Below are 23,602 nucleotides of genomic sequence, written 5' to 3'. Positions count from 1 at the left end.
TACGCCTCGTAACAATAATTGTGTTATTTAATAAAAAAATTTATACGATTGATGAAAAAAATATATTTTTTAAGTTCAAAAAACGTATATAGATAGGAACCAAAAAATAAAAAATATATGTATCTAGATTCTTAATTTCATGTTAAAAATATTTGTGACGGAACTAATTTGGTGTACGATATTAAATTTCAAAGACTAAAATGAGTCATTTAATATAAAATTAGGGACCAATTTGATGCATATGATCTATAATGGTGACATAGCGGATGACACGTAGATAAATAATATTGCAACACGTGGCACAAACTGACATGTAATCAAATAGGATTTTCACACTGAGATAACTGTCCACACCAGCATACAATATATTACTGATCGACCCATCATTATACCTCTACACGTGATCAAACCATGCATGAAGTGACATATGTTACTAACAGACGTCATTAAGTCACGTCAGTAAGCCGTTAACAAAAAATAGATCAGGGACTAATGTGATACGCTTTTGTCAATTTAAGGGATGTAATTAGTGTAATTAGAATCTCAAAGATGATTTTGGTACATGACGTCAATTTCAAAAACCAATTTGAGACTTAACTCGAATTTAAAATAGATAATTTCTTAATTAATTTAAAATAAGTATGAATAGAAAAGAATGTAGAAGGGAGAAAACTAAGTAACTCTAGAAAAGAAAATATTTGGATTTTTTTTTAATTGCTTGATGCTGGTAAGTAACTCTAGAAAACTAACAATATCATTGTTAGTAAAATAATCAAGACCAGATTTTTTGAATAATGGTCTTTGGTTAACAAATAATTTGTCTAAGTTGCTGGAGTTATGCACAAATTTTGCTAAACTATTATTCAAACTTTTAATCATTTTATTCAATCTTTCATTTTTAGTAATGAGTTTTTGTGAGGCGTCAACCGAACGCTTTCTTTTAAATTTTTCAGTTTTAGATTTTAAGAATCTGTTTTCTTCAACAAGATCAATAGCACATTCGGTTTCCTTCACCTTTTCTTTCAAAAAATCATTTTCAGCTTTCAAAACTTTATTTTTAGATTTGTATTTATTGTATTTATTCAACAGTTTCTCAGAATGATTTGTAAGGTCATCAATAATAACATGTAAATTCTCAATGAATAAGTCAAAGTAGTTTACCTCATCTAATTGATCATATCCTTCCATAAGACAGACTTGAGCTTCATATTTTGATTCTTCATCCTCATTAGAATCATTCTCTAGATCCTCCCATAAAGTCATAAGCACTTTCTTCTTTTTTTTTTGTATTATCCTCTCTTTTGAGATAGAAAAGTTGAACTTGAAGTGTCATACCTCCTTGCAGTGATGATAAATGACTTTACTTAGATCCCTCCTTTGCTCTTTTGAACTCGAGCCTTTGTTCTTGCCTTTACTCCTCATTAGCCTTCTTAATCTCCTAGCTAAAAAGATAATTTCATCATCTGAAAAACTATCATTGGAAGTATCCTCTAATGACTCAACTTTTGATTTTATGACCACTCATTTTCTCTTTGTGTCTTGGCTGGTGTGTGTGGTTTCATATGGTAGAAGTTTTCTTCTCAACTCATCATATGATAAAAGACTTAGGTTATTACTCCAGGCCATTATAGTAGCTTTTGTTTCTCATTCTTTTGTAAGACTTTTAAGAACATTTCTCACAAGAGTTTGTTCAGTGTTAGTCATACCCATAGCATCCAAGTTTTTTTTATGATGATTGAGAATCTCTCAAACATCTCATCAATGGTTTCTCCATCCTTCATGGAAAATATTTCATACTCTTTTCGTAGCATATGAATCCTTGTTTCTTTGACTTGTTTGGTACCCTCGTGTGTGACTTGGAGTTTATCCCAAATCTCTTTTGCCGTCTTGCATCTAGATACCTTTCAATACTCATCGAAGCTGATAGCACAGTGCATCAAGTTGATGGCTTTGGCATTTAACTCCACTTTCTTCTTGTCTTCAACATTCTATTCGGCCTCTTCTTTTGGAGTCACCACTCCTTCAACACTTGTCTTGGCAAGAACTTGAGGACAATTTACAATTATCTTTCATATATTGTAGTCAATAGGTAACAGATCTTCAATGGGTGTGACGGCAGCAGCGGCGGCGATTGTGGCTCGACGATGACGGCTTCATCGTTCTTCGTCTCAATCCTCTCAACTTTGATCTCCCTTCTGCTCTCTTCTCTCTGGCGACAGCAACGACGAGGCGTGTGACGGTGGCAGCAGTTCCATCTTTCGTCGGTGACATTCCCTCCTTCTCCTCTCTTCCTTCTTCTTCTCCCTCGAGCCCTCGCTCTTTCCTCTCTGTTTTACTGCTGTGTGTGTATTGATGAGTGAGGTGAGGTTATGAGTCATTAGGTTATAGGGAAAAAAAGAACGGTATTTCTGGAAAGAAAGGAAAAGCTACGCGTGTGTTACTATGTGTCTGTGTATGTATGGCTGACTCTAGGACTAGGGTTAGAGTAAAATACACTCTAGCAGTATAGCAATTTTACAAAATTTTTGAGATAATATAATAATTAGGATTGAAATATAATACCGTAAAATTATTTTATAAACACAATTTTATTTATCAATATACCAATAAATTCTAATAACTATTTCTAATTTAAAATCTAAAATAACCTAATTATTCTTCTTCTATAAAATATAAATTTAAATCCAAAACACAAATTACTTCAATTAAATTATATAATTTTCATCGTTTTTTAATTACTCAAAATTTAATTTTAATTATGTAAAATATCCAATTACAATAAAATTATATAAAAATATTAATTAACTTAAATTCAAAATATTCATAAAAATCAATTTAATTATTTTTAATAAGTTAGTTTCTAATAGGAGTTCAAATATATTTTTTTTCTATTTAGATTTTCGAAAAGGCAGGTTGTTACAAGGTACATGATACAAAACAAAAATACAATCAAAAGCAATTTGGAATAAATTTTAACTTTTCTCTCCAAGTATTTCTCTTAACTTTTTCTCTCAATAATTTTTTCTTAACGCCTCACATAAATACCTTTTACCACTGAATTGAAATAAAGAAAGATACAACATACAAGCAGAATACTCAACAATAAACCATGAAGAAGATGATGTAGAACAGCTCAAACACTATAAGATGAACCCGATTCAGTACTCTTAAGTGTAGCTCTTCATCTTAGCGGAATGTTTCTTTGATCAAGAAACACTATCCAAAATGTTGAACTATAACAGAGAAGCTCTCAATGAAACTCAAATCTTGGTTCACTCTTCTTACCCAAACTAAAGTTGATTTCTTCTTTTTGTATTGAGTTCTATTTTCACAGCTAGGGTTTACTTTTCAAAATTAACTCCTTGAATCCTGAGCCAGCTAAAATTTTCTTTTCCTTTTCTTCACTCAAAGTAGGAAATCAAAGATTTAAAATAAGAGTTAAGCAATACAGTTTTATTGGTAACAAATCTTCAATGGGTTTAATAAATCAAAACCATTAACATTGTGTTTTGGCCTTAACTTTTAATATTAGCCATTAATTAACAGAAGAGTAAAATAGCCACTATTTTCTTCAACTTACTCCAAATGGTTATGTAGAGGGAAGGAAAAATCATTAAACAATTGACTTGCATGTTAAAAGAAACAATTTATCTTTTCTCTTCTAATTATATTTAATTTGTGCATGTTGATTTTGATTTTGATTTTAATTTGATCTTGTTTCCTTAATTTGCTTTTCTTTAATTCTTTCTTTTGATTTGGTGCTTAATGAAAAGTGAAGCACCTTTTTCTTCTTTGATACTTAGCAAAAAAGTGAATTCTTCTCTTCTTACTCGAACTTTACCCAAAACACCCTAACAACAGCTAAAAATTGCTTTTCTTTTGCTTGAATGGCAATGGGCTGGATTATGAATTCATTTTTCATTCAGCAGCCTTGGAAGTACTTTGTCTTCTTTGTTTTGGGTTGCACAATAAACATAGGCTTGCAATGCTAAATAATTTTATCAAAACACTTTTAAGTTATCAACCCAATTAACATTATGTTTGTCATCACAAAAAATATTATTATACATTTACTTAACTCAACACCTTCTAACTATTTTCCTAATTTATTTAAAAAAAACTTTGTTTTTTCATCGTTTGTTTTCAAAAGAAGTATATATATTATATTGTTTGGAAAATGAATTACAATTCTTAATCATTACTCTATAATTAAATTCGTATTATAACTATATATATATATATATATATATATATATATATATTGTTTGAAAAATGAATTACAATTCTTAATCATTACTCTATAATTAAATTCGTATTATATAGTTATAAAATATTTATTTCCTAATTTCTTTGTCTAAAAAAACATAATTATCTTCTATTATATTTCCATCATAATAAAGGACAAATAGAGTTCACCCAGCTAATTTAAAAAACCTATGAAACATTGATGTATAATTTAAGTTGTGATTCAGTCTGTATCACTTAAATTTTTTCTTAATTTAGTCCATATAAGTATATATTAGGAAATTTATAAAGACTGAATTAGAAATTTATAATTGGACTATAGTTAATATAGTAAATACTTTACACTTCAATGATGAGAATTTTTATTCAAATATTAGAAATAATATGTATATTGAACTTAATTAGTCATTTGTCTGCAATGCAATCATATTATCTGTTCTCCAGATAATATTGCTAAACATGTTTTAATTGGATTTATGACATAATATTATGAAATATAAATTAGCAATGACGCTTTTGTTATCCTCTTTCATTTGGATTGATTCTAACTATTCTATTCAAACAATTGTTGTAGTTAAATAAATTCCTAATTCCTAATAGAATTTGGAAGAGATCATTATTTAGTTATTAATTTAATAAATATGAATAGAAAAGAAAGCAGAAGGGAGATATAACTAACAAACTGAAGAAAAGAGAAGGTTAGGATTCTTTATTGCTTCCTTAATTGTCTCCGGTAAGACAAGAAGATCGAGATTCTATAATATGTTTTTGTCATGAATAATTCTATTAATCAAGGTTGCTTCTGTATAGAAAAAAGCATTGAATAGTCCTTTTCTTACTATATAGAAACTAGAATGATTAGATGATTCTTTGTCACCTCACTCAAGTGATGATAGTAATGGTAAATAAGAAGAGAGAGTGAGAGACGCTCTGAAAAATAGGACAAGGAGATTTGTCATGTACACTATTGGAGGAGGCCTGGTAGATAAGAAAAATATAAAGTTCAAAAAAATATATATATCAAAAGAATATTATTGAGAAGAAAAACACAAAAGTAGTATATGATTCTTTAATTAGAGGTCACAAGAGAGCAAAGTATATGGTTCTACGCTTCTACTTGTACCTGCATAGAAAAAAAAGAAGGAAGCTAATAATATATATAACCTTAATTATTACATGTTTGGCGAATGACATACCATAGCAGATTAATTAACTTTAATTTGGATTTTTATATATGGAGGAACCAAATCCAATTTCAAGTGCACAAGGAAGCACGTCACGAAATTCAGGTTTGTTCCTATCCATATAAATTTCCTTATTATAGTCGAGTTTGATTTGTATATATGTAACTGATTTTGCTAGCAAATGAAAATAAATTGTAAGAATTAGCTTAACTTGGACGAGAGACAGAGTAACTATTTAGTATTGGTTATTAGTAATTTTGAATTGACTTATTAAGGTTGGTTTGAGTTGGTTTTTTTATTTAAAAAGTATTTTTTAAATAAAGTATTATTTTTTAATTTTAAATTTATTTAAATATATTTTTTTAAGAAGAATACTTTTATTAAAAAATTAAATTATTTATTTTTTTTTAACATTAACAATACTTTGATTAAAAAAAATTAAAAATAAAAGATGTTCTTTAATATTAATTTAAAAAAAAACTTATCTAAAAATAAAATATCTTTTGTCTATTAATTTTTTTTTAAAAAGATAAAAAGGTAAACACTTTTCAAAAGCCAATCTAAAAATGACCTTAAATATGATGATGTCAACAGACAATGCAAGCAGTTCTATTGGGCAATATGAAGCACTATTGAGGGCAGTGCGTAATGGAGACATACATAGTACTCGAAAATTTCTAAAAGATGATCCGGAAGCATTGAATGCAAAGATCACGCTCTATGGCGAGAGAGCACTTCATGTTGCAGCTATGTTTGGGCATCTGCACATTGTGAAGTATTTAATGGAACTGATTTCAGAAAAAAATCTTGATGAATTGCTAAATAATTTTGGTCATTCAGTATTGCTATACGCTACTTTCAGTTGGGATGAAAGTATCAACATTAAGATTGCAAAATACATGGTTGACAAGAACCAGCGGCTGCCTGCTATCGCTGCTACCAGTGATTATTGGCTTCCGGTGACATGGGCTCTTCAATTGGGCCAAATTCAAACGTGTCGGTACCTTTACTCAGTCACACCCTTTGAAGCATTGCTGCCTGAAAACTGGAATCAGGGTGCTAATCTTCCGGCGTTGTGCTACTACTCCAAGATGTTTGGTAAGTGTTAGATATGTATCTCTTTATAACAGATTAAACTTTTTAGATAAATAATTTATAAAAACTTTTATGAATAAAAAATTCTAGAATTCAATCTTTTTTCATTTTTTCACGAATAGATTTAACTCTGGACTTAGTGAGGCGTTGTCCAAGATTAGTAACGAGGAGCGGGACATTTGGGAATAATTTTTTGGTGATATTAGCAAAAACACCTTTCTCATATCCCCAACTACCATTCTGGAAACGATGGTTGTATTCACGTAAGCAATTAACTTTCTTTCTTCTCTTCATACTTCATACTCATCAACTGAACTATATATAATAAATTCATTATAGGTATCCAAGTGCACCTAGAACCTCCATCTTCCCTCAATCAAGTTGTCATTCCCGTTTCAGAAACTAATCAAACAAGACAACATCATAATAAAGGCAGCCTTGCATGTCCACCAGGTGAGTGAGTTTCTTGTGCTATTGCCAAACTTTTCAAAATCTGCTCTAGCTATATTTGGTAAAATTAAACAAATCCAGAAATTTTATGGTACAATATTATTTTTTATAAAATGTAAAATGAAGAGTTTTGTATTTTTGAAAAGTACAAACACTTCTATATAAAATTTTACCAAACTAAATCTTAGTTTAGTTAAAATTCATCTTTTGATGGGTTAAAGATTAGTTATAAATAATAATAAGGTTTAATTGTTTGTTAGTTTTAAATATTTCATTAAATTTTTAATTAAATTCTTTTAATTTAAAAGTATGTAATTAAATTTCTATATCAATATACTAGTATTGAAAATGATAAATTAAATAATATATATGTAATGATTTTTTAGTGTGTATATAATATTTTTAAAAGAACAATCAACTTAAAATATTTGCCTTTTTAAGAGTACTTCACAATTCATCCTCTATTATAAACACAAAAATACTTATTCCAAAAAAAATATTTTTTAATAAAAAAAGTTATAAAGGACTTAATTAAAAATTTTTATTTAATATAAAAATTTAATTATAAATTTTTAAATTATAAAAATCTAATTAAGAATTTAACAAGATTATAAAAACTAATAGAATAAAGTACAATTCAAGTAACTATTATTTATATTATAATTTTATTGGTGATGTTGCATTCTTTTATTTTCTTTTCGATAAATGTGTTAATTTTATTAAGGTGTTTCTTTATTTATTTATTTTTACTCATAGATACTCTATTCTACTATGATGAATGGATAGTTTGTTTGTTTGTAAACCATAGGAATAATGAAGGAAATACATGAAGCAAAATTAAGTGATGAACAAGCTCGTGTGTTGCTACGTGCTGCGTGCAATGCAATTTCTCTGGAAAATGAAGAAGAAATCTCAAAAAGTAGAATGTCGGAGGCGATACTTATGGCAGCACAACGAGGGAATGCCATATTTATTGTTGAAGCATTAAAGGCGCAATTTAGCCTTTTGTGGACATGGAACAAAGATGAAAGACGCATATTTTCTATTGCCGTTCAGTATCGCCAAGCAAGTGTTTACAATCTTCTTCATGGTCTTACTCTCAAGCCTTCATTTCCAAGCTCCTATGACGCCTATGGCAATTATATGCTTCATATGGCAGGAATGCTAGCTCCACCAGAACAGCTTAATCCTATTCCCGGGGCACTTTTACAAATGCAACGAGAATTTCAATGGTTCAAGGTATACATACTATAATCATATATTATTTCAAATAAGTGAAATAAAATTATTTCAATTCTCCACGTTATTTTTTTTATTTACGTAAAAGAATTTATCAAATACTTAATATATAGCAAATATCTACAAACAAGGGATTATCATGGTAATTATTAACAAGGTAGTTGGATTAGCTCGAGGAAGAAAGCTAATTGGCCACAATTTAATAAACCGGTGGTAGGATATCCTTAGTGTTTGATAGAAGTTTTAAAGAGAATATAAATCCGTATTTAATTTAGGCAAGATCTTATGCAAATATAATTCATATTATGTCTTATTAATATATTCCCAAGAGAGAGGTCTTATATGATCCTTTGTGTTATTTGCATTTTTTTTATGCTCACTATATCCTGCAATTGGTGAGAGATAGGAGAACGGGTTATTCCGAGTCAATAAAAGTGTCTTAGCTAATCAAGTTGGGTTGGTCTAGTGGTTAGCTCACTAGTTCGCTTAAACAAGTGTCGGGGGTTCGAATCCCGCCTTGTGCATGCAGTAACCCATTGGCTAGCGACAAACCCTTAAATGAAAATCAGTACCGCAGCGAATTAGTTCTTAGCCTGTCGGGTTGGGAGATACCGTGAGAAACAAAAAAAAGTGTCTTAGCTAAATTACCATTTATAGAACATATATACAAAACATTATAATAACTCTAAACCATAAAAAATGTTTTTGAAATTTTTAAATGTTTGACAAATATTTTTAAAAAAAATAAAAATGATGAAACATCCTCAAAAAGTTAAAAATTTAAAATCATATTTTGATGTGACGTTTTGTGATCTTTTATTAATGACTGAAATTTTTTCAAAAAGGAGGCTACTCAAATAAAGATGCTTAAAATGTCTTTTTTTAAAGAAGTTTCCATTATGTGTTTTAATTGATTTCTGTATAATTTATTCGGTATTCCTCATCACATATTATTAAATTCCTCAAAAAGATTTTCTTTCCAAAAACAATAAAAAATATTTAAGTTGGACTAAAACAAAAAAGTAATAGATTAACTATTAGATTTTTTTAAAAGATTATATATATATATAACAAGTTCAAGTCTCTTAAAATTTTTATAAATAAAAAAAATAATTAATTTATATTCGTACAATATATAAAATAATTACTATATTATTATTATATTATAGATTAAGATTCACTAATTTAAATTTTTTTTTATTTTTAATATAAGCATTAGAAATAAATAAAATTTTTATAACTAAATGTAGTGTAATAAAATATATATAATATTAATTAGTTCTTAAAATTCTAAAAAAATAGTTTGTTACATTTTAGTAAAATGACTATTTATTAAAGTAGACAAATTAATTATTTTCTTCTCATATACAATTTTTTTAAGACATAAAAGTAATTAATTAGGACATTGGTTAAGATAATTAAAGTCACTATTTTATTAAATTTTTAATTTAAAGAAAAATCCTAGTTAATTTTGGTATAGAAATTTCGAATTTAAAAATATTGATAAAAATTATGTTGAATTTTGATTTATTTGATTCTCATTTAAATTAATCACTACATAAGTTAAAGTTCTGTTTTGAAGTTATATTCGAACTTTAATCTGATTTTTAAAGTTTCAATTTACTTAGTTTGATTTTTTAACTTAGGTATCCGTGACTCATATTAGGGTTTTCAGTGTTTAGTTGAAAAAAAATAAGGTAAAAAAATTTCAATTGTCACATCAAATAGTCGCTAGAATGTATAATATAGCAGTCGTTAGTCCATCTCAGCATGTCGTTAACGATTTTGTGAGACAGTGACAAAAATAAGATTAGGAATCAATGTGAGTAATAACTATTAAGTTGGGAGACTAAATTGAGTAAATCGAAATTTTTGAAATTAGATTGAAACATAGTTGTTAGAACCGAACCAGTGATCGAACCGTTCAAGCTACTGGTTCACTGATTTTTTAGTTCGACCGATAAATCCCTGATTGAACCGATAAAACTGGTCTCACGTAAATATAAAATATAAAATAGTTAAAAACTTAAAATTAAAATTTGAAATACATATCTTCACTAACATTTTATGAAGAATCAAGTCTCAACTTCTAAAAATAACTAATATAAAAAAACCATAAAATTTTAATACTACAATAGTATCTTATTTTGACACAATAAAAAATAATTAATTCACAAAGCCTATCATCTAACTATAATATCAGTAGATTTTAACACTAACATCAAAACAAATAACCTTAATCACAATACTATCAATAAAATAGATCAAGTAAATTAATAAATTTTTAGTGAAATTTATATTTATATTAATAATGGTATATAATTAAAATATAATTAATTTTAAAAATAGAAAAAACAAAAATTAAATTAAACGAGATATTTATGTATACTATATAATTAGTATTTGTCAAATATAGTACTTAGAAATGCAATGGCTAAGTGGCAAGTAGATGTTGCTTTTCCTCCAAGGTTCTTGGTTCGAGACCTTGTGGAGACATTTTAAAAAAATTTTCAAGCAGACCAGTTCGGTTAGACCAGTTTGCACCGGTTCTTACCGATTCACACCGGTTTTATTCCTTAAACGGTCTAAGGAGTAAACCGAACCGAACTAGGGTCCGGTTAGTCCGATTCTAGTCTGGTTCACTAGTTTTTCGGTCGAACCAGCCGATCCAGTTCGGTTTACAACTATGGATTGAAATACGAACATAATTTCAGAGACCAATAAATATTATCTCTTTGTTGACAATTAAGTTGTTTTAATGGTAATTAAGATCTAATAATGGTTTATAATAAAAGAAGCATTCTTTTGCAACAATGAACCTATAGTAGTAGTTAGGAGTGTTCATATATTAGATCATATATTAGAAGCATTCTTTTGCAACAATGAACCTATAGTAGTAGTTAGGAGTGTTCATATATTAGATCATATCCATATAAATCTACAGTATTTATCCGTATTTGATCTGTAATTTGAGGATATGATCTGATTTGTAAGATGATCGGATTGGATCGAATCGGATCCACACTCTAATCAGATAGAAGTAAATATGTTTAAAAAAGTAAACAAAAAAATTATTGACTTTTTTTATAAAAATAAAATTTTTTAATATTTTTTATTTTATGGATATATTTGATATCTAATCCAAATATAAAAAGTGCAAATATTAAATTTGATCTAATGAGTTTAGTGCGGATTGGATCGAAAGTTAAGCCATATCCCATCTGTAAACACCCCTAGCAATAATAACTAAAAATTATAATGATTATATTTTTAACTAAGAGGAAGTGTAAAAAAAAGTACTAAATACAAGAATATTTATTCAAATATTAAAAAAAATTACTTTAAAACAGTTGGACTTTTTTTTGCTCATATATATATATATATATATATATATATATATAATAATAATAATAATAATAATAATAATAATAATAATAATAATAATAATATGATAATTGTTTTATATATCTCACAAATATAAACATTTTTTTCTATGATTTTAAGAAAAGTTTTGTAAGTCCCTAACCTTGTTATCGATTTTTATAGTGTTAGCCCTCATATTATCAATTTGATTCATATATAATTCGGATGATAAATTATTTGGTGACGTGCTTTTTTTTTTACCGTGATATACTTGTTTATTATTATTATTATTATTATTAAAAAATAACAGGCCAAATTATTTCCATAACATAATAGAAGTATGGAAGTTTATCATTCTTCTCTAATGGAGGAAACAAAATTCTTTTTAATAGTTTATTTAATGTTTAGTAGAATAAAAATAAATTTTATTAGAATAAATTTAGTACGAATTTAATATTTTTATTCATCATAAAATATTTATAGAATTACTAGTAGATAAATTTTGAAAAAAAGAAAAAAAACCATGATTTTTAATTTTATTTTTTAATAATATTAATTTTTTACCGTATATAATTATTCAATTATTTTTTAATCATATATAAATAAATTACTCTAAATAAGACTTTTTTGTGTTATTCAATTATCTTTTTTACAAAATAATTAATTATTAAAATAATTAAACTTTTCACAACAAAAATAATAAAAAAAATTATGAACTAAAAAATTAACCATCTGATAATTTTTTGTATTTTTATTCATATTTTAATTATAAATATAAATATAATTTAATTATATTATTTATGAAATGTGACTATAGATGTAGATAAAATTTAGTTATATTACTTATATATAGTTTCATTGTATTGTATTGCTTATAAAGTTAGATTATAATTATGACAATAGAATTGTTCTTGTATTTTTATATGTGTGACTAATTAGTGGTGTTAAAACATTACTCTTAATTATAAATAAGATTTGTAATTTAAAAAATCAAAGACTCAATTAAAAAGATACGAAAAAAATGATGTTAAAAATATTCGAAATTCAATTAAAAATTATTTAAAATTTAAACTCAATAAAAATTTATATTCAATGTGTTTTGTATTAAATATATTTAATAACCTATTATATCATATTGGTTAAAATTAGTTTTTATAGTGTTAATTTTTTAATAACACTTTATTAGAAAAAACCATCTTTTCAGAATTTTTTAAAAACTAATTAATATTATATATATTTTGTTACATTACATCTTGTTATAAAAAATTTATTTATTTCTAATGCTTATATTAAAAATAAAAACAAAATTTAAATTAGTAAATTTTAATCTATAATATAATAATAATATAGTAATTGTTTTATATATTATACAAATAAAAATTAATTATTTTTTTATTTATAAAAATTTTAAGAGTTTGTTTTATATATATATATATATATATAATTATTAATGAATGTGATATATTTTTATGTAAATAATTTTTTAAAAAAAAATTAATAGTTAATCTATTACCTTTTTTGTTTTAGTCCAAATTAAATATTTTTTATTATTTTTGGAAAGAAAATTTTTTGAAGAATTTAATAATATGTGATGAGGAATACCGAATAAATTATACAGAAATCAATTAAAACACAATATGAAAACATCTTTAAAAAAAGACGTTTTAGACGTCTTTATCTGAGTGACCTCCTTTCAAAAAATGAACAAAAAGTCCTGTGATTGAATTTTATTCGAATTTTTTACATAAGTCTTGTAAATAGTTATCGAAATCATTTTACAAAAATAACAAACAAATATATAAATTTTTTTGTCAAATACAAATATTATTTGAGACTTATAAAAAAATATTTTTTACGATTTTTTTTCATATTTTTACAGTTTTGAAGAAATTTTTGTTCTTTTAATTTGTTTAGGAATAATAATTTTATCAATACCTAAATTTTTTGACAACAGGTTTTTGATAGCCTGCTCTTATAATAAATTTACCAATAATTGAGTAGCTTCCAATATAGCTAATTAATATTAGTTAGAATAAAATCAATTTGATTTATGTAAGTAAGTGTACCAAATTATTCCAATAATAAAACCCAATAGATTTTATTGAGTAGTTAACAGTCCTTTCATTTCAATTCATATTAAGTGTCTTTTTTATTTTACTTTTTAGATTAATTAAAATCGCCATACAAGTTCTTACTTTTTGGTATCGAAAATATTTAATAACAAAAAAATTAGTTAAAATTTATTTTATTTTACATTTATTAATACAAATAACAATTAATAAATACTAAATAAAATAAATTTTAACTATTTTTTTTAGCATTGTCGTTTTAGTATCTTAATTTCATGGAGTCGTGTATGTGTAGGAAGTGGAGAGCATCACGCCACCTAACATAAAGCAACAATTAAACAAGGACAATTTGACACCTAGAGAATTGTTCACAAAGGAACATAAGGAGTTAGTGAAAGAAGGTGAGAAATGGACCAAAGGAACGGCAGGTTCTTGTGGTGTTGTAGCAGCCCTTGTAGCTTGTAACACCTTACCGTACAGAGTCTTATGCTTAAGTCATAATTTAGAGATGGCAAGGTATTACGACCTCTAAAATAAAAATTTTTAGGTACGTATAGTAGAATGAATGATTGATTATAACTAGGAGCCTTTGTAGAAAAAGGGGTAAACAAAAATCGCAACTCTAAAGCGCAACACTCCGATCGATAACGTAACGAGCAAGGATAAACCAACGCGAGATTATATATATACAAAGGAGTGTCAAAAACAGGAATATCAAGACTCAGAATCCGGCTGCGAAGATAACCGGTCCGAGCATAGTAATATATACATATGATAAAATAATGAAAACCCCAAAGGAAACCCAAAGGGACACAAATACATAAAACCTATTCTCCAAAATCTCCCATAAGAGGAGTCATCACAGTTTGTATTATTTAATGGAGATAAAGGTATCTAAACAAAACGTATAAACTAAAACATAGCCCCGAGAACAAAGGATCTTCGCAAATCTAGAAGTCTCCAGCATGCCTCAGTGGGAAACCTCACGTCCTGCATCTGAAAACCACAAAATCCGCATGGGTGAGAACCAGAGGTCCCCAGCATGGTAACAGCTTCCACATATATAATACATAATAATAGAGGAAAGCCGAAGGCAGTCCTAGAACTTCCTCCAGATAATATCAAAGCTTATAAACAAGCTAAACCATAAAAGGGCATCTGACTAAAGATTTTTCAGTCTAACTAATACTTCCCTTTCCAATTCCTTCAGACCTCCCAACCACCAGCAGGAGTATAAAGTAGCAAACACAGTTATATCAAACAAGGAATATACAAATAGGAGCAGATAAGGCATTTAGAAAATTAGCAAGTAATATGCAATCAAATAGGCAATCTCAAACAATTCACATAGTATGCATATGATGAATGCCTGTCCCTAGTGGCTGATGATATCATCTTGTCGGTTATAGAGCCAACCCGACAAGTCCTGGTCGCTAACCATTGGATTGTCCCTCTGTCGCGCATCCCAAACTCGAGTTATACTCGTTATAAACTTGATCATACCCATGATCCATATCCATCACCCTCACTGGTAAATATTTCGGGGGCGAGCTCATCCAGGTCTTTCACAGTGCCCGGCCACACTTACGACATAGGGTCAACAGAGTCTCGAGCCTCTACCTGGAGCACGTGGTGGCTAGCCACTGCTTCCTCCCAAGGATCTCGTGCCTCTGATAGTGGAAGTGCAAATCTCAATTATCAATAATTCAGCATAAACATGCATGAATTCTCATTCATGGATCAACATCCATATCAGCCATCCGGCTCACGGTTCAGTCCAGAACCAGCCAATATTCATATCATACACAGCCTTTCCGGCTCACGGTTAAATCCATAACCAGCCATCCGGCTCACGGTTAAATCCATAACCAGTCGTTTCATTAACAATTATAGCCCTTCGGCCTATGGCACAACAAGCACTTCCACCACCATCATCCACATCTCACATAATCATCTTTGATCCTTATTGATCATTCATTTTTCTCTTGCTTCACTCGCAAGTTACCTCATTCACTAGCCCCTTTTTAATAGCTAGGCATGTCATAATGATTTAAGACATAAATGATGAGATCGGAGGCTTAGAAGTATGAGATTTGGCTTTGAAAACTCAAAAATCAACTTTGGGATGAAAAACAGGTCCACGCGTACGCGCACTCCACGCGCACGCGTGGATGGCCTCAAAAACTTATCGACGCGCAAGCGTCATGCACGCTAACGCGTGGATTAAAGATTTGCCAATCGACGCGCACGCGTCAACCACGCATACGCGTGGGTGTTCTCGTGCCCCAGGCACAACACTGGCCCAGTTCTGGCATAACTCTCGGGAAAATGGCTGGGCATTGGGTGCAGCACAATCGGCGCGCCCGCGCACGCGTGGATGGCGCTTTCTGGAAGATCGGCGCGTACGCGCCAGGTGCGCCCACGCGCAAGGGGTTATTCTGCTAAAAATTTTCTAAGTTAAAAGCTGCAGAATTCACAGATTTAAACCCCTATCTTCCAATGGACATAACTTCCTCATTTTAAATCGTTTTTCACCCGTTCTTCGAACGGCATGGACTTCCCGGATCCAATTTCATTTCTAAACAGATTTGGCATAAAACAGAGATCCGTAGTCCAAGTTATGTCCCATCAAAGTATGCCCAAAAACCATATTTTCATATAAAACCACAATATGCCATTTTCAAAACAAGCCATTTCCAACTCTTTTCAAAATCTATCAAAACATGCCAATTTCATCCCTTTTCTTTGAAATCAATCAAAATATATCAAATTCAACACCAAGCCTCCTCAACTCACACATTGACACATTACCACAATTACCAAATCACTATCTCATCATTTTAACCCACTTCACCCAAGTGGCTCAAACTCAAACATATTGACATACCATATACTCTTTCTCATACCAATTCTCAACAACACCAATTCCAATAAATCATCATTGTACACAATCAACATCATACTCACCATCAACATGGTTCAACCCACAATTCAACCATAACCAATCATCAAGCATATATCACAACATGCATATTTCTCATACATCATACCACCAAGGCATCAATAATCATCATCACATATATGACCACATCGTATATCTCAATTATTCAACAACATCAACAATTCAATGCCTATCTTAGGGTCTCTAGCCTAAGTATTTCCTACCACATTACATATTAGATACGGGAAACCGAAACCATACCTTAGCCGACTTTTCCAAGCTCCACCGGAGCACTTCCAAACCACTTATCCACAAGCTCTCAAGGCCTCAACACCTCCAAGAACAGATTTTTCACCACCAAATCCCTTTTTCAAGCTTTTCAAAATCACCAATCAAGCTCCAATATCCACACATACACAACCTAAGCCACAATCATCATACCCATACACAACATCTCAATACCCAAACATCATAGAACAACAAAATACACTAGGGTTGAGAATCTTACCACACCCAAGGTCCAAGGAGACAAGATTAACCTTCTCCTTCAAGAGAGTTGGGTCCTATAACATCAAAGAACCCAAAATCTCAACATTTTACCCATGAAACTCGAAAATAAGGGCTGGAATTTCGAACAGAAACTTGTGGCTTACCTCAAGATTGATTGTATGGGTTTTGTAGAGCTCTCCGCGGTGAACGTGTGGCCGCAAACGGAGCGACAATCGGAGCTCTAGATCAAAAGTTATGGTGGTTTGAAGATCAACCAAGGGAGAGAACTTGAGAGAGTGTTCTTCCTCCCTTTCTCTCTAAGTTCAGCGTGTTTTTGAGTGTTGTGAGGAGAGAGAGTGCTGAAAACTAGGGTTTTGGTTAAGTTATGTTGGGCCAAGAGCCCACTTTGGGTCCGGTTGGCCCGGTTTGGCCCGTTCGGTCCAATCTTGGTCCGAATTCTATAAAATTGGTACCGAAATTCTCGTCTCAATCTCCTCTATCACATTTAGCCATAAAAATCACATTTTAGGCTTTCTAGAATAAATTCTCATTTGTGGGTTAATTAGCCGTTAATTAACCGGGTTTTACATTCTACCCACCTAATTGGGAATTTTGCCCACAAAATTCAAATGCAATTACCTGAGAATAAATGCGGATAGTCCGTTCGCATCTCCGACTCAAGTTCCCAAGTGTGTTCCTCAACACCGCCTCGACTCCAAGCCACTTTGACTAATGAAACCTCTTTTTCGCGCAACCGTTTGATACTAGTATCATCAATTCTGACCGGAGCCACTGGAAGCGTCAAATCTTCCCTTAACTGAACCGACTCAGGTTCCAACACATGGCTAGCATCAGGAGTGTACTTCCGAAGCTGCGACACGTGAAACACGTCGTGTAGGTTCGAAAAATGAGGTGGTAGAGCCATCCGATACGCCACCGGTCCAATCCTCTCCAGGATTTGAAATGGACCAATGTATCGAGGATTTAACTTCTTTGCTTTAATCGCCCTACCTACTCCCGTAGTCGGAGTAACCTTAAGAAAAACATGGTCTCCTTCCTCAAATTCTAAGGGCTTTCGCCTCTGATCGGCGTAACTCGTTTGACGACTCTGCGCTGTAAGCATCCTATCACGGATTTTCTTGACTTGTTCAATAGTCTCAGCTATCAATTCTGGCCCCAATAAGCTTTTCTCTCCAGCTTCATACCAACATAGCGGAGATTGACATTTCCTCCCATACAAGGCCTCATACGGAGCCATTCCAATGCTCGCATGATAACTATTATTGTATGCAAACTCCACCAATGGCATATACCGATCCCAACTCGCCGGTTGGTCCAAAACACAAGCTCTCAACATATCCTCCAGTGTTTGAATCGTCCTCTCAGATTGACCATCTGTTTGAGGATGGTAAGCCGTGCTCAAGCTTAATCGGGTTCCAAAAGCTTTCTGAAATGCACCCCAAAACCTTGAAGTAAAACGAGGATCTCTATCAGAGATTATAGTAGCAGGTACACCATGAAGTCTCACAATCTCCTTTATGTATAACCGTGCTAGCTCCTCAAGGGTGTAAGTCATCCGAATGGGCAAAAAGTGAGCTGACTTCGTCAATCGGTCCATAATCACCCAGATAGCATCAAAACCAGCCCTAGTCCTTGGCAATCCTGACACAAAGTCCATTGCAATACTTTCCCACTTCCATTGTGGAATTTCTAAAGGTTGCAACATCCCAGAAGGTCGTTGATGTTCAATCTTTACCTTTTGATAAGTCAAGCACTTTGAAACATACTCCGCCACATCATTCTTCATACCCGGCCACCAAAACATCGCCTTTAAATCATGGTACATCTTAGTACTTCCCGGGTGAATGGAGAATCCACTTTTGTGTGCCTCCTTTAAAATATCTTGTCTCAAAGTGCCAACATCCGGCACAATGATCCTACCCTTGAATCTCCATAACCCATCTTTTTCTTCCGACACTCTCCACTGTTTTCCTTGCTCAATGGCCGGTAACACCTTCCATAACGCTTCATCATTTTGATGAGCCTTTAGGAGTTCGGACTTAAAATCACTTGAGATTTCTAATCTGCTCAAACACAAAGTTCCGGATACTTCTCGAGCACCAATTTTCAGACTCTCGAATCCCTTGAGCAACTTCTCCTCTTGAAGCATCATCCAAGCCGCATATAACGACTTCCGACTTAACGCATCCGCCACTACGTTCGCCTTTCCCGGATGATAATGTAACTCGAAGTCGTAGTCCTTTAATAATTTCATCCACCTTCTCTGCCTCATATTAAGCTCTTTCTGATCAAAGAGGTACTTCAAGCTCTTATGATCAGAGAAAACTTGGAACTTAACCCCATAGAGATAATGCATCCACACCTTCAAGGCAAACACAACCGCAGCGAGTTCCAAATCGTGCGTTGGATAACTAACTTCATGAGGTCTCAACTGTCGTGAGGCATACGCCACCACATTATGATGCTGCATCAGCACGCACCCTAGACCCTTCAATGAGGCATCACAATACACCTCAAATGGCTCATTCGGCTCGGGTAGCACTAACACAGGTGCAGTGGTCAACTTTTCCTTCAATGTCTGAAAGCTCTCCTCGCACTCAGGAGTCCAAACAAACGGAGTGTCTTTGCGGGTTAACTTTGTCATTGGCAAAGCTATCTGTGAAAAGCCCTTGATAAACCTTCGGTAATAGCCAGCTAAACCCAGAAAACTTCTTATCTCTGTTACGGTGGTTGGTTGTTTCCAATCCATCACAGCCTCCACCTTAGTTGGATCTACGACTATTCCCTTCTTACTCACCACGTGACCCAAAACTTCACCTCACTCTTCCAAAACTCACACTTAGACAGTTTTGCATAGAGTTTCTTATCCTTTAGAATCTGCAACACGGTCCTCAAGTGTTCCGCATGCTCTTCTTCAGTCTTGGAATAAATTAGTATGTCATCAATGAAGACAACAACAAATTTATCCAGAAACGGACGGAAAACTCTGTTCATGTAATCCATGAATACCGCAGGAGCGTTCGTCAACCCAAAGGACATCACAGTATACTCGTAATGACCATAACGAGTTCTGAAAGCGGTCTTAGGGATATCCTCACCCCTCACCCTTATCTGGTGATAACCGGATCGCAAATCAATCTTGGAGAAAACTCCAGCTCCTTGTAACTGATCCATGAGATCATCAATTCTCGGCAGTGGGTACTTATTCTTTATTGTAACCTTGTTCAACTGCCTGTAATCCACATAGAGCCGCATACTCCCATCTTTCTTCTTTACTAGTAGCACTGGAGCACCCCACGGAGAGACACTTGGCCGTATAAAATTCTTTCCCAACAAATCCTCTAACTGAGACTTTAGCTCGTTCATCTCTAACGGTGACATCCTATAAGGAGCACTTGAGATTGGTCCCGCCCCGGGCACCAATTCAATAGCAAACTCAACCTCTCGGTTAGGTGGAAACTCATCAATATCATCGGGAAACACTTCCGGAAACTCACACACAACTGGAATCTGTTCCAACCTTTGATCATCACCCGAAACGCCCGCGGTTAACAACATGATACCCTGACATTCGGTTCCGGAACAGTTCACCATCATCGAATTCAAGTAATAATTATTCACCACGACCGGCCCTTCTGTATCTTCCGACATAAAGTACACCGACTTTGTAGAACAGTCTAGCAGAACATGGTTCTTAGATAACCAGTCCAATCCCAAGATAAGATCAAGACCAATCATCGGCAAGCAGACTAAATTATGAACAAAATCACGCTGCTTGAACTTAAAGGAAACTTCCGGGCATCCTAGCCTAGTTACCATGGCTTCATGGGTAGCATTGTACACTCTTAGATCATAACCTAAAGTTACAATCTTCAGTCCTAACTCATGGGCTTTCTCAAATGCAATGAATGAATGTGATGCTCCCGAATCAAATAAAGCATTTAAAGTTTGACCAGCCATTTCACAGTTACCTCGAATAAGTGTCTCGGATCCCTCAGCTCCTACAGCTGAAGTGGTGAACACCCGACCAGTCTGTTGTGCCTTCCCAGCACCTTGTTTCTGCCTCTCCGGACAACTTGCGGCTTTATGCCCCGCCTTTCCACAATTGTAGCACAAACCCCATCCGGCCTTGCATGGTGCTCCCGGATGGTGACTTCCACACCTAGTACAAGCTTGATCATTCTGAGGTTGCTTCCCAAACTTCTTCCCTTGGAAATTGTTGTTGTTATTGGGCCTCCTGAAAGAGCTTCCTCTCTTGAAAGACGGACCTCTAGGTGCAAAGCTCTTCCCTCGGTTCTGTGGGAATGATCCTTTGTGACTCCCTTTCTCGGCGGCTGCCCTCTTCACACACTCTTCAGCAACTCTACACTTCTTCACCAATTCGGAGAAAGTCCTGATCTCCATTGGTCCCACTGAACTGAAGATATCACTCCGGAGTCCTCCTTCATACTTAACACACTTCCATTCCTCATATTCCACCGGAGTCCCTTGGCACATACGAGAGAACCTGAACAGCTCCTCAAACTTGTCAGTATATTCTGATATGGACATAGTACCCTGCTTCAGCTGTAACAATTCAAGTTCCTTAGCCGTCCTAACAGAAGTCGGAAAGTACTTCTTATAGAACTCTTCTTGAAAAACATTCCAGGCGATATAGTCATCACCCTGCTGCAGAAGACGTCGGATACCCTGCCACCAATGGGACGCTTCACCTGTGAGCATATAGGTAGCAAACTCGACACACTGCCCTTCAGGTACCACTTGTGCTTGCAGTGCTCGCTCTATAGCCTGAAACCATGTATCAGCCTCAGTCGGGCTAGTAGTTCCCTTGAACTTAGGCGGATTAACCTTCAAAAAGTTTGCCAAGGTCATCGGACCCTGAACTCCACCTCCATCATTACCATGGTTGTTCATCTGTTGACCAAGAGCCTCAGCAGTGGCTTGCATAGCAGCAGCCATGTTCTCCAACGCAGCCATAAAGTTCACCGGGTCATTAGGGTTATTCTCCGGTGCACGAGCATTCGTACGACCTCTCCCACTACCTCTACCGCGTCCACGAGGCGCCACCTGGTTCCTATACACACCCAACAATCGATATTAAGTTGATCAGTCTCAATATCGGAAGTCTAGTGCTTCAAAGTCCCAAATGCATGCTCATGAACGTTTATGCCAATTATATCAAGCAGATATACTAATAGCACATAACACACACACAGAGAATGCACAGAAGCATAGTCAGTCCATCCCTCAGGCTCTACAGGAATGAACTGCTCTGATACCATAATGTAACACCCTACCATACAGAGTCTTATGCTTAAGTCATAATTCAGAGATGGCAAGGTATTACGACCTCTAAAATAAAAATTTTTAGGTACGTATAGTAGAATGAATGATTGATTATTGATGAGCGGATAATTTGTATACTTTTTGGCATTGTTTTTAGTATGTTTTTAGTATCTTTTAGTTAGTTTTTAGTATATTTTTATTAGTTTTTAATTAAAATTCACTTTTCTGGACTTTACTATGAGTTTGTGTGTTTTTCTGTGATTTCAGGTATTTTCTGACTGAAATTGAAGGTTCTGAGCAAAAATCTGATCCAGAGACTGAAAAGGACTGCAGATGCTGTTGGATTCTGACCTCCCTGCACTCGAAGTGGATTTTCTGGAGCTACAGAAGCCCAATTGGCGCGCTCTCAACGGCATTGGAAAGTAGACATCCAGGGCTTTCCAGCAATATATAATAGTCCATATTTTGTCCAAGATTTGATGGCCCAAACCCGCGTTGCAATCCGGCCTCAGAAATTCCAGCGTTAAACGCCGGAACAGGATTAAAAGTTGGAGTTAAACGCCCAAACTGGCACCAAAGCTGGCGTTTAACTCCAGAAAAGGTCTCTACACGAATTTCCTTGATTGCTCAGCCCAAGCACACACCAAGTGGGCCAGGAAGAGGATTTTTCTGTCATTTACTCATGTCTGTAAACCTTAGGAGACTAGTTTACTACATATAGGACCTTTTGACTTTGTAATCAGTACGGAATACTACTCTAAGACATTGTACACGTTTCTTCCACAGTATGAGTCTCTAAACCCATGGTTGGGGGTGAGGAGCTCTGCTGTGTCTTGATGGATTAATGCAATTACTACTGTTTCTTATTCAATCATGCTTGCTTCCATTCTAAGATAACACTTGTTCTTAATCCGGATGAATGTGATGATCCGTGACAATCATCATCATTCTCAACCATGAACACGTGCCTGACAAGCACCTCTGTTCTATCTTAGATTGAGTAGTTATCTCTTGGATTCTTCTGAGTCTTCGTGGTATAGGCAGGATCTGATGGCAGCATTCAAGAGAATCCGGAAGGTCTAAACCTTGTCTGTGGTATTCTGAGTAGGATTCAATGATTGAATGACTGTGACGTGCTTCAAACCTGTAATCTACTGGGCGTTAGTGACAGACGCAAAAGAGTGATTCTATTCCGGTAGAGGAGGGAACCAAACCGGTGA

General features: G+C 33.1%; 1 protein-coding gene across 1 annotated transcript; it reads left to right on the top strand.

The window, feature by feature from the left end:
- The first annotated feature begins 5,448 nt into the window (after positions 1 to 5,448).
- LOC130947354 (uncharacterized) lies at positions 5,449 to 22,740 on the top strand. Its single transcript, XM_057876032.1, has 6 exons — positions 5,449 to 5,534; positions 6,024 to 6,527; positions 6,647 to 6,787; positions 6,864 to 6,977; positions 7,783 to 8,213; positions 22,650 to 22,740. Exons 1-6 carry the CDS (start codon positions 5,480 to 5,482, stop codon positions 22,662 to 22,664), a joined length of 1,260 nt encoding a protein of 419 aa, XP_057732015.1. The 5' UTR covers positions 5,449 to 5,479; the 3' UTR covers positions 22,665 to 22,740.
- Positions 22,741 to 23,602: the final 862 nt, after the last annotated feature.

This window comes from Arachis stenosperma, chromosome 9 (assembly GCF_014773155.1).
Source record: "Arachis stenosperma cultivar V10309 chromosome 9, arast.V10309.gnm1.PFL2, whole genome shotgun sequence".
NCBI lineage: Eukaryota > Viridiplantae > Streptophyta > Magnoliopsida > Fabales > Fabaceae > Arachis > Arachis stenosperma.
Note: the sequence above shows the minus strand (reverse complement) of the source record. Positions and strands in the feature narration are given on the sequence as shown.